This window comes from Orbicella faveolata, unplaced genomic scaffold (assembly GCF_042242905.1).
Source record: "Orbicella faveolata isolate gen_17 unplaced genomic scaffold, um_ofav_v1 contig_35, whole genome shotgun sequence".
Lineage (NCBI taxonomy): Eukaryota > Metazoa > Cnidaria > Anthozoa > Scleractinia > Merulinidae > Orbicella > Orbicella faveolata.
In genome coordinates, this window is record NW_028301564.1 from 25,857,160 (window position 1) to 25,869,985 (window position 12,826).

General features: G+C 34.6%; 2 protein-coding genes across 6 annotated transcripts in view; one reads left to right on the forward strand and one right to left on the reverse strand.

Moving 5' to 3' along the window:
* LOC110043481 (uncharacterized) overlaps positions 1-12,826 on the reverse strand; it is a 37,667-nt gene that overhangs the window by 21,117 nt on the left and 3,724 nt on the right. For 3 of the 4 annotated variants that reach the window (XM_089274277.1, XM_089274278.1, XM_020748931.2), the window contains one exon: positions 11,393-12,805. In XM_089274277.1, the coding sequence (XP_089130403.1) occupies positions 12,485-12,805 (321 nt within the window). In that variant the 3' untranslated portion in view covers positions 11,393-12,484. Of the gene's footprint in view, positions 1-2,677; positions 2,745-11,392; positions 12,806-12,826 lie in introns of those variants that run through there. The other variant, XM_020748932.2, reaches the window with a different exon arrangement.
* LOC110043484 (uncharacterized) lies at positions 7-11,307 on the forward strand. Of its 2 annotated transcripts, XM_020748936.2 has the most exons (7): positions 7-198; positions 809-1,283; positions 2,349-2,476; positions 3,338-3,535; positions 4,356-4,520; positions 5,740-5,785; positions 6,657-11,307. In XM_020748936.2, the coding sequence occupies exons 1-6, from the start codon at positions 97-99 to the stop codon at positions 5,755-5,757; spliced, it is 1,086 nt and encodes a 361-aa protein (XP_020604595.2). In that variant the 5' UTR covers positions 7-96; the 3' UTR covers positions 5,758-5,785; positions 6,657-11,307. The 2 variants fall into 2 exon arrangements, 1 of the variants encoding a protein (XP_020604595.2); XR_016202207.1 differs by having other exon boundaries at positions 4,356-5,785.

The following is a 12,826-nucleotide window of genomic DNA, read 5'->3' on the forward strand; positions in this document are numbered from 1 at the left end:
CAACCGCTTTCGTTTTCAAGGGGCTTTCCCCTCATACCTGTGGACCAATCAAGATTTAAGAAAAACAATGCCCAACGATCTTGTTGATAAAAGCCAATGACGTCTACAGTAAAAAACACTTCGAGGAAAGAATCAGAGAGATCAGTTCAACAGAAAGAAAGCAAAATGGATACGGACGATACAGGACATGATAATACGGTAATTGAAGGTGTTCTTTTCAATTAAGTTTGTCTTCCACTGCGCTTAAGAAGTTTACAAAGTCAGCATATATATCGCGAAACAAGAAGGGCGACCAAGAAGGCCCGGAAGTATACCACTTTCACTTTCGACTATATACGTACTGCTTATGTCGGAATGCAAGGGGCTACTTAGATGCAAACGTCGGGTTTCCATTTGTGCAATATCTTCCGTATCATAACGATCTTTATTTCTAACCACTTGTCGAATTTTCTGCTAATATATCACCTTGTGAGGTAACAGCCGGTTTCGGTACCTATCGGGTTCGCTACGTTCGAGGTGCTACATGTTCGCTACCCACAACTTCTAGTTCGCTTCCTATTTAATTCGCGTTCGCTACTATCGATAAAACTACAATTTCGCGAAACAAAAATATATAAAAATATATCAGCCTAAGACTTCACGTACATATAGATTATTCCTCGTTTTTCCATTCACTCCCAAGCAAATCTCAGTTAGCCTGTAGGTAGCGAACATATATCGAACTCGAACGTCGCAGACTCGACAGGTATAGCGAAACCGGCGTGAACCGAAAGACAAAGTGCTTAAAAATAGTTTCATTCTGTTTTAGATGGGAGATGGAGTTCCAAACGACGCAAGTGGAGTCTCTGATAGCGGAGACACAAGCTCACAACGAGAACTATTCGCGGTAGGGGGAGAAACAGAACACCAGCCATCCCACACACTTGTTGAAGATGGCAGCAAACCTCAAGAAGCCCCATCTATCCTACAGCCATCACAGTTCCACGACGGGATCAATTGGGAGACCTGTAACTGCACCAAGGGCACTGATGTGGACTATGTGAATGGTGTTAAGTGTCCCATTTGTAGCAAGGTGATCAATTTGGTAACTGAGGAATCCGGCCCAACAACGTTCACTAGTGGAACCGAATCGGCTCTTTTTCGGACACTTGCGACTGGAATGGCCGTAGTTCCTCAAACTCCTGAACCTTCTCCAGCTGATCAATCAGCAACAAGTTGTGAACCTGTATATCAACGCACTCTGCTTGCTTTGGGAGTAGACGGAAGCAAGATTCCCATAGAAGGTAAGTATCCTGTTCATTTTCTATCGTTTAGTATTCTTTTCAAGGATAGGTACCTACTATGAGTACTAGTTCGATACCATGCGATACAATGCACTTTCGTTATAATATAACAGTTTCCTCCAGCTCGAAAGTTGGCCATTTTTTGTGCCAAAAACGTTCATTTAAATAAATACCTAATCTGTCAATTGAAGAGAAAAAGTTGAAGCTAAACTTGAAACAGGAAGTGTTCAGTTCACAAACACAGGCTATAGTTCTACTTTCGTTTTAACATTGCAAAAACAAGAAGTGTACCAGTAGTTATCCAAACTTAAAAAATGCAATTAATCAGTGAAACGGCGAGTGCTCTTATTAGGCGAAATAAGCTAACAGTGATAACTAGCAATGTATTTCCAGTCTTCTTCCAAGATTTATCTCAGGCTTTTTTTTGGAAAAGCAGGTTAAAGACCTTTTCATGTTGTGCACAGCATATTCAAAGATGCCATCAGTTTCTTTGTCGTAGGCAGGGATTTGACTGTCGTAACTCTATTGTATCTCTCAGCATTCAACTTTTAACCAAGAATAACTCTCCACCCTAATAAGTGTTCAGACTAGCTTGAAACGTTAATATTGCTCTCATAAGCGGCTACAGAACAGTCGTCCAAGAGGAACGTAACGATGAAAGGGTATTGTCGCTGTAGTGATGAAGAATGTAAAAACTTCAACTGTCTTTGGCGACTTTGTAGAGGTTCACAGATGTAGACATTACTGAGATGCTGCCTTCAAATATAGAGAAGCATCTATAGACTACAGTTACATTTCAGATTTGTATAGCTCTCCGAAAAAAGCGGCAAAACAACAAACAGTCTTAATAAAAAGTGGCTTAGCTGCGGCTCCATTTACTACAAGCAGATCTAATAATGTGACCAGGTTTCACTAAAACAAGGCATAATGGATATTCATTACTGGGCACGCGTTTTCTAAAATTAATACTTCCTTACGGCTAAAATTAACTAGCAAGTCTTTCAATTTCCGTTTTTTCTTTTAAAACTATACCAAAGAAGTCACTACTGCTTCTGTGTTTTGCAGGCGACACAGAGACATCAGTGCAGATACCATGTGCACCTTGCCTCCTTACTCTGTTCATCTTAAATCAAAATTATGCAGAAACAAATGAACAGCAGATTTCAATACATTTTACAGAAAATCTGGAGCAGGTAAAGTCAACATAATTTTAAATAAATCATTAACAAACCTGCCTAACATGTATGAATGTTGCTCAAACTTTAAAGCTTGATTAGTGTTAACTGATGGCTTGGTTCTAAACGCTTCGGCTGTTCATTTTAAGGATAAACTATGTATATACACACTGTATGTAGCATGTAAAGTTTGTATATATACACTGTAGTTTTACCTACCTCAACAAAAGCATGTACTTGTCTGTGCTATATCTTGAAGACCTTCTTTATGGGTTTAGTAAACTCACTAGACAGTAACAGTAAATGCAAAACCACAGTTATTAGCGAGTACATCGTTAATAGTCATTTTGCCACTTATGATCCAAACATCTAGCAAAGTCTGAGTACACTAGTCTGACGCTAGTCTAAATTGTGGAAACTAAAAAGCAGGATTAAAGGCAAAAGTTATGGTAAAATATATAAATATCAGACACTTGTCATTAAACCAAAAATTCTGGTTTCAATTTCCAGAAATTTCCAGTGGTGAATGAACCAATTTTCTGGAATTTCTGGAAAGGAGGATAACCTCACAAGAAATACCCAAATTTTTGAAAAGTTGTTGCCAGAAATTTCCTTTCTATTTGATTTTGCTCTCAGAATTTACGGTTAAATGACACGTTTACAAAATTCATTTTCTAGGATTTTTCACAGGAAATTTCTGTACCATTCATCTCTGCTTTAAAAGTTTCACAATTTCTAGTCCAGTGAAAAGCACCTACCATCTTTTTCCTTAATTTAAGACAGTATCCTGATAGTTTTAATATCAAGTTTAAATAAATTACAAAAACACTTTGCGAGTACTTCAAACAAATACCTATCTTTCTTCCCTCTCATTTCTAGACGAGAATACCATTGTGGATCAAACAAATGGAAAACCAGGGAATTAAGCTTGTTTCATTTGGCGATGAACATTCATCACAGCAACAAAATAAATACTTTCACAGTCTATGCCTTAAAGATGGCATAACTGTGAAATTTGAGTTGGTGAAACAAATAGACCCAAAGTTCAGAATAAGAAATGAACAAGCTACACATGAAGTAAGCAAACAATAATAATATATTATTTTGTTGTTACAGAATACTCTGTAGGTAATCAATAGCAGCAAGATCCTTTAAAGTAATAATGTTACAGTTATCGATTATTTTGGAAATGCAGATGGCATCCTAATTGAAAGTTAAACTTCGAATTTGAGATAATGGGTTAACAGCAACCTCATAACTAGATGACTTTCCTCAGCAGTTGCTCCTGCTTTGTGATTGTTGACCACAAAAGTGCAAAGCAACTGAGGGGGTCAAATTAGCAGAAGGTCCACTTATGCAAAACCATTTGAAAATTACATGGTTTAAATATTAATGCCATTTTGTCTTCTCTGCTTACTACATGTAGAAAGTTTGTTGTCAACAACTACAACAAAAAGTTGTCAATAACTGAAAAGCCTGTGTAGAAAACTAGTAATAAATTATTGCCAAAACGCCGTAAAAAAATTAGTCATTTACAACTAAACAATTCTTTTTAACTGGAAAACTGCTTTAGCTATTACCAACAAAGAGTTATGGGTATGTAGCACTTGCTACTAGTCTGAGAAACATTTGTTGACGACTAGTCATCATCAATGTCTCTTACCAGTGGTTTCTACACCAAAACATTGACCGTTGCATGTACAGTGAAAACCCCAGTTATTAAGAGTCCACAAGAGTTTGCACCAAAATTTAATAATTGATAACTTTGGCCTTAAGTATTTGATAAATCTTTATTAAGCCTGATAGGTCTGGACTCGTTTTGGGTTGTTGACAACTGACCCTCTGATTGGTTGAAAACCTTGCAATATTTCATTAACCTTAACCTCACTTAAAACAGATCCCCTTGCATCGGATTAAATCACTGTGCCACCACAGAATTCCTGGGGCCACACTCCAGGTGAGAATAGAATCGCTGTGTGAGCCAGGAGAAGTTTCTCAAGACCATTTAAGAATGACCATGGAATATGGACAGACCATTCACAAGATGTTAATACCAATCTGGGTAAATTCTATCCATAATAATACATCATAGAATGCTAAATGTGGCTTTGGAACAAAATACATTTTTCTTAAAGGAGAAGGTCACTCCAGAAAGCTTACTTTTTTGTCTTTCCCTATAGGAAGTAAACATTCAGCTTTTCTGATCCACTCACCAAATTTTCGGCCTCTGAAGTGCCTGCTATCTTAATGAAATTCGTTTCGAAAGAAGCAACTTCCGAGGCTGCCATTTTGAAATGTACTTGGCAGCCAGTTGTGTTTGTGACATCATTCCGTCCAACTTGAAATTGGCGGGAAGGAGAAAAACCTGCAACTGACTTTACATCCTTGACAAGGTCAGCAAAATGTATATTTTCCAAGCAGTTATTCACTTCACTATCTTCATTGCTATCATTTTTGAGGTTTGGAGCATGTTTGGCTCAAATAATATGGCTCAAGGGCAGCCAGAACTGAGTGGTAGTTAAAAAGCTTGTCGGAAGCCATTTGGACAAAATCTCTTGAATCGAATGACGTCACTTAAACACGGCCTGGCTGCTGAGTACTGCTCAAAATGGCGACAACATTGCCTAATTTTGGGCTTCTTTGGAGACGAATTTTACAAGGAAAACCCGCACTTTAGAGGCTGGAACTTGGTGAGTGGCTAAACTTAGTGCGAGGTTTTTATTAGCGTTGAAAAAAAATTTTTTTTGGAGTGACCTTCTTCTTTAAGCCACCAAAAGTACCAGTATTGTGCAGCTACTCCAACCAAGCAAATTCTTAGCAAATTGGCCAAGGATTTCATTTGTCGATTTGCACAGATTTTGTTGTGTGGCTTTAAATTAGTTGGGGCAGTTGCACTGTAAGTCTCAATGAAAGAATGTACATTTTAACCAAGTTTTCAAAAAATTCTCTCAAAGGCATTAAGCACTAACTCATCAGTCTTAGTGTTATAAAATGTCTTTAGCCTCAAATATCACCAAATAAAATACAGCTCACTTTAATGCTTTCAGTAATGCTTTGTTATCTAACTTTGGTGTTCTAGGAATTGATTTTTTTTAAATGTTGTAAACAGCCGTATAAGTTAATACCAATTTTTGTTTGAACATAATTGGTTCAGCTGTTACTCAAGTAGAATACCAATGAAAGAAGGCCTAAAGGATGGTTAGTCACTTCAAAAATATTTTTGTTTACACTACTGTTTGAATTAGAACAAAATACTTCAATTGATTTTCCTTTGTTTTTAGTCTTCAGGGCAGTCTTAAAGACACATACAATGACATTTAGATTTTGGTAAGTGAAGTTAAACTCAGAAGAAACTGTAAAATGTGTTTTCAAACTAACTCCACTCGATTTATAGCACAAGGATGTCACTACCTTGATCATTTTATACATTTTGATTTGCTTCAACTAAACTTTCAGTGGGCGAGTACTTGCTTATGCATACTGCTAGTGCATCAAAGAATCAAGACATTTCATGATCAGCTGAATACAAGTTAAGGCATATACAATATGAGATAATAATTATCTTCAGTTTTAATCCCTTTCTCTTTGCCCATTTTCTTGTCTATAATTGTGCAGCCACAACTACCACATATCATTTAGCCGTATTATTTTGTGACATTAACATCTCTAGCACCCTAAAATGACTGGCATTCTGCAATGTAAAATCTGATTTCAATAAGACAGTCTTGACAATATTGTTCTCCTTAACAGTGATTGACAAAAATTGTCGTCTACAAGTCCTGAGCAACTTATTTTCCGAGAAAAAAAGTAAATGTACAACAATCATGTTTAGTAGGAAGTTGTTTAATTTCAAGCTTGTTTTTCTTAACAAAAGCTTTCATTAAATTAAAGCTGGTTACTAAGTATTGATAAAGCAGCTAATTAATTAAAACACATAATTAATAAATTAATACTGCTAGTGCTTGTGAAAGTTTTTGGGGGTTAGTTAAAATGCATTTCAGGCTAGTACATGCTGGCCAAAGCTTGTCCAAAGGGCAAGCTGTAAAGATGACTTTCTTTGCACCCTGGTAAGAACCCTGTCTTGTGTGACACACTGTTCTAAAATGAGTGTACAGCTTATTGCAAAGTGTGTGAATTAATTGCAAAGTGTATGAATTAATTGCAAAGTGTATAAAATTAATGTTTTCATTTTTGTCAGGTGTTATTTGAAGTACACTCACTGGAAGGATCTGGATGGTAGATGCAGCAAAAAGTAATTTAATTGACTACAGTCATATAACGGGTAAATATTTGTCACAGATACTACACGTAGAATCTTAAGAGTCAATGCAATATGACATCTAGCTACTTCTATATGCATACCAAAGCATCAATCCATTGTCCTCCAAAAACTCCCACTTTGCCCTCACATCTTAATTTCTGCAACGCAGTTATTGTAGTTTGATTATAAAATTATTATCAGAAATTTGTCCAACACAGAAGGCAAATGACCTGCTCAGAGATGGGTAAAATACACATTAGATAATATTCAAGGCAAATACTCCAAATGCCTTGTGTAGTTCCTACTTAGTTACTTTATTGGTGTGCCAACAAAAAGTTGACAAGTATAATATCACATTTTCTATTTTATTAATTCTGTTAGTTTAGAATTTTTCATGAAACATATAATTTTGTTTTTATATATGTCTGGAGTTATGAAAAGGCTGTTAATGAAATTGCACCCTAGTGTACAGTAGACAGTCATATTTTCCTACACTTTCATCTTCCTTTTCATGTTCTTCCCTATTCCTTTTGTTAATTGCTTGGAGTGATTTTTAGGCCATTAGGAGTGGTGAAAGCAAATTTTCTGCAAAGAAATGCACTTTTCATCAACATTCTTTCCATGAATCCAGCCATATATAATACTGGTCTTGTCCACTTTTGTTTTGCTACTGCTAGATGTCCACTTTTTATTTGCTACTGCTACATGTAGATGTGCTGTTAGAGCAAAACTATATTAAGATGTAAAATATTTCTATTACAATCATAAAACAGAAAAGAAAAACTACAAAAAAAGGTAGATAGATTTTGATTAGTAATAATCCTTTACGTAACTTGCACATTGCCATTATAATAACTATAATACCTTGCTTGCTTACCGCTTGTTGTATAAGTAGTCTAAGTAGTAACAGGTTCCAGTATGTCAACAAACATCTTACAATTTGGTGCAGGGCTCCTGCAATTTACAGTGGTGTACACATGATGTAATACTTAACATGTTGACATATTATTTTTTGATAGAATTGAAATTGGTCATTTGGATATTGCTGTAACTTAAAGGCACAATGTACCCTAGGCCTACCCACAAATCAAGTTTTGAAAACTCACATTTTTATGCTAAAATTAGGAAGCAAAGTATACACCAGATTAATCTAAATAAGATGAACAAGAAATAAACCTTAAGCCCTAAAATGAGGCTATATAGGACAAAAGAGCTCACATTGCTCAACATAATATGAGTTACAAGAGAACTGACAAATGTTGCTAACAAGGAAGTATCAGTTGGACTTTAAGTTAAAAGTCAATTGAAAATAATCTCTTAAGTACCTTTTTCAGAATTCCACAACTTTGGTTTTTCAGGCAGATGCTGAACATTGTTAAAAGTTTACTAATAATGGGATTAGTAATTACTTACAACAATTGTAAGGTTGTTAAGATTATTAAGCAATTATTGCTAGCCCTTCATTGCTTCGATGGGTATGTTGTGAAGTGCTTGAAAAAGGGCTTCCATGTACCAGCCATGGCTTGTTGGTTTTAACATGTTTATCAATGTGGAATTCTTAATAAGGTCCTGAAAATGGCATGTAATGGTTTAGAGCCCTTGTGCTTTGATGTATTAAATACTTCCACAGCCATTTATATCAGTTGGTGGCTACAAAGGAATGTCAATTCACTGGCAAACAAGGTTACCATAGCAACAATATTAACTGTTAAAACACCATTTATTTTAGCTTTAGGTGTTAACTCAAAATGAGCTTGGTGATTCCTGTTAGGTTACTTAAAATTATTCTGTTAAGTTATTCAAGCTTTCTGCAGAGGTTTAAAAAAAGTTCTGCAGAAGGGGTATCAATGTGACAGCACTTTAAATTTACATTTTAAGGTGCCTTTGAAACTATGAGTAGAATTAAATTGAACATTCCAAATATGATGTGATGATAGAAATAAGGGTTTACCAGCTTATCTTTGTTTTAAGCACTTAAAGCAAAAATAAATGGTGTTTCAGACAGCTTGGACTATTGCTATGGTAACACTTCATTTCCAAAACTCAAGAAAATTTCAATTAGTTTATAGTTTCTGTAAATTAGTATCAACTGATAAAGGTTGGTTGTATCAGTCCATTAAAATGCAAAGGCTGTTAACCATTAAATGCCACCCAGTCTGGCACACTCAGCACATGTTGCTTTAACCTGAAGCACAAAAAAAGACAAAAGTGTGGCTTGTGAAAAATCACTTGTGACAAACTTTGTCTCAGTGCATGTGTATGCCAGATTTAATGCTGTCAGGGTATTAACTGATAACTGATATGTACAACTACATATCAAATGCCGAAGAGAAATATCAGCAAAGGTATTTGTGAGTCAAATGCAATTATTGTTATTACATTTGTCTTTGTACACTGACAGCTGTACAAATATATGACATTACAACCTGATAAATATGAATATAGCAATGCTTGTAGATAAAAGGTATCAGTGTTTTGAGGGCATGAAAGGCATGCAGTCTCAAACCTCGTGTATTCAAAGCAAACTGCACAGGGAATGTCATGTATTTGTGTAATAAGTATGTTGTGGTTCAATTTGACCCTTGGCACAATTTGGTATTTTTCTTTGCTTTATATTCATCATAATGTATTACCATACACCAGAACAAAGGAAAATGCTGAATTATAGCAAGGGCAAGATTGCACCACAACCTGTACATAGTATTAGTGAACATTTCATTTATAGGTTAGAAACTATGATCATGTAAAATTTGCTGATCGTGGAGGGTTCCAATGTATGTTTGTGCTGATTTGTAGTACAATTCCTTTTGTTGCAACCAAAACCAGTGATTACTTATTCCACAATCACAACTTTTTTTCTAGTTGCAAATCAACACAAATGCAAGATTTGGGCATGTTACTAAGTATTTAAAATAATTTCACTTGTTATACACTTGCCAACCACAATTAAAGTAACATAGCACTTAGGCATTTTGACAAACTTCATAAAGCATAGAAGTGCTTGTATTGTTTAAAATAATGTTTTTATGTTGGTATATTTAGTTAGCCAAGTCTGAATATTAATGGTGAACGGTGTACGTTTGTGGAAAACAATTTCAGTAATGTTAATATAGTTTTCCTTCATTTTAGTAATTTTCACTGGTCACTTTTGAATTTCTTTCAATTGGCAAAGGAACTTACTTTTACCCTTTTGGCAATAAAAATAAACACTTCTATATCTTTTTCATTGTGCTTTTGCTTTACACAAGCAACAATAGATAACTAGCATATCACATGTTAGTAGTTGGTTCTGCCATTACTTACTATGCAAGGTAATTGTACAGTGATTATAAAACAGTCATCCCTTCATCTCAATTTCAGACTTGGATACTGCACATATTGCATGTTCTGTAAATACTGTGTATAGTGTCAGCTATAAACACACACTGACTGTATGCAAAAAAGATCACACAGGCATTGGAAAACCTCTGGTAAAGAAAGTTATTAAGTAAACATTAAAGCATCAATGTCCTTTATGGTCACTCTTGATTTCTCAGACCAAAAAAACTAGTAATAAAAAGATAATGCCAGATGTTCTCTAACAATAGGTTGTCATCTCTTCCATTTCATTATATTAGGTATTTAATCACAAAAATGTTTTCATGAGTAATCCAGACATTAAATTCTAAATGTTTCTACATGTATGTTAATAGGGACCTGAATACTCAAGGCCATGGTAGTTTAAATCTTTACTACTTATTTCCTCTCAAGTCTTTAAAGCTTATTCAGTGTGTGATCTGCATGTGTCATTAGGAGGAAAAACGAATAACAGGCTAACACAGAGCATTTGGAAACTGACAAAACCTAAGACTCTCTTTTTCAATGACAAGTGAATCACCAATGAATGTTTGATACCAGTTTAAGTTTGCACAGTTCTGTACTTTTAATTTCTAGGAATTTTTTTCCTTTCCTTGAAACCATTTTATAAACCGTATGTGAATAAAGCATAATTTTTGGAATAAGACCTCTAGGTAAGGCTAGAACAGTGGCACGAACTGCCTTTGAAACAACCAAATACAATGTAGTCAAGGGTTAAGCCTTTTTGCTGTTTTTCCTCAAGTTCATATTTTACATGCTTGTTTACTATTGTGCAAAGACATTTGCAAAGACCCTGCAACATAAACATGTCAAATTTACAGTTGTGGGCACAGGTGTGGGGTCACTGATCATGACACTACGTCCCATAGCAGTCATCCAAAGATGGTCCTGCAAAGGTCTGTAAAGAGTCACTTACAAAAAAAATATCAAATGGACTAATTTTGATTTTGAAATTGTACCGTGCTGCTGGAGCTTAGGGGAATAAAACAAATGGAATCACAGCAAGGTTGAGGAATAAACCAATAATTTCGTTTGTTTTATTCCCCTAAGCCTTTGTGCCAAGTTAGAATTTTCTTTATATTAAAACTGACCCACATTTGTCTTATTTGCTTTGTTTGTTCGTCCATAGATTGTTTTGTATGTAGGTGTTAAATGTTATGTCAAATGGTATTGAATTGTATTTGGATGTAAGTTTGTATGGAGTTTATTAAACACACAAGTGACTCAATAATCTGATGGGTGCTTTTTGTGTACTGCTGCACTCCCACCTGTTAAGGGCTGGACAATAATAAATTGTACCATTGCAATACTGAACATTTTCTCCCTTTGAATTTTTGCTGTTTATTGATAGGGCATCTCTCGCATACATACATACATAAACTTTATATTAATGTGCCTTAACATCTAGCCGATGGGTGAAAAAACCTGCTACTAATTGGGGACACTTAATATAATTAATAACCTACTAACTATTTTCTATTGAACTATTAAAAAAGTCTAACAATATAATTAACAATATAATTTAGTTAAAAACCAACAAACTATTTCCTAATAACTATTTCCTAACATTAAATAACAGATGTTATTTTATTGGCATATCTGTCTTTTGGTTGTGTGGAGGCCATTGGGAATGTTTAAATAATTATGTAGTCAGCTAATGGAAGCTCCGGAAACAAAAAGTCTTCAGACATTTCTCAAAGCTCTTCGATGATATCAAATAATGATGCACGCAACAATAATATGAAATAGCACAGTATTCCAATTTTCAGGACCTTTTAATTAGTTTTCAAATGTATGTATATACAAAAGGAAAAAATATACTGATTTGAAACATAATGTGACTAACAGGTTAGGATTTAAATACTAAAAAGCTTATTACTAAATAAAATAATAATATAAAACCAACATCAAATCAAAAATTATTTATAAATTTATAAAGTAGTTGGTCAGTCAATTACTCAATCATGTTACTCAATAACAAACAATTAGCTGCTTTACTTTTATAACCAAACAAAAATCATCTGACTTTGACAACTTACGATTAAATACCAATAAAGTTTATTATTAAATAAATAATAAAAAAACATCAGACCCAAAACTATTTATTAATAATTTAGTCAATGGTCAATCAATCACTTAATCTTGTTACTGTAACTTCTATAGAACAATAATAAACTGCCTGACTTTTATAAACAAATAAAAAATAAATAAATAATCAGATTATAATCAACAAAAGTTTTTGTCCTGGAGCAATTTTGAAAATGCTTATAAACTTGATAAAATTTTGAAACCTGGTAGCTAATATTATATCGCAAATTACATGAAGATGTAATCTTAAAATTATAGTAAAAAAATATTTTACTAACACTCAATGCCAATGCATTTGTTTTTTTTAGACATGCAAGTTGTTATTTGAGTTGAAAGTCACAATTTAAGAGCTTTTTCCTTAATACGTTTTGCATTTTTACTGTCTGGATATGGCTCAGTGGTCTGTCACATGAGCTGCAAACCATGCGGTAATTGTAACTCACTTTATCCTGTTCTGTATCATGGTAACATTCACTGAACCAAACATCACATACACATCCTTGCCTGGTTTCATAGATATCCTGAAGGAACTGCTGTTCTGTCATATGTTCAGTCATCCAAAAACGTATGTCATGGATGTAGATAGGAGAAAAGAGACTGAATGGCACAAACTCTTTCCCAAGGTCTTGAAACTGACTGACCTAAAATATTATTGAATGATA

Excerpts from the sequence above, each read along its gene's own strand:
- LOC110043484 (XM_020748936.2), top strand. The coding sequence starts at position 97 with ATGACGTCTACAGTAAAAAACACTTCGAGGAAAGAATCAGAGAGATCA. Across the intron at positions 1,284-2,348 it reads AAGCAAGATTCCCATAGAAG|GCGACACAGAGACATCAGTG; the intron begins GTAAGTATCCTG and ends TGTGTTTTGCAG. Across the intron at positions 3,536-4,355 it reads ATGAACAAGCTACACATGAA|ATCCCCTTGCATCGGATTAA; the intron begins GTAAGCAAACAA and ends CACTTAAAACAG.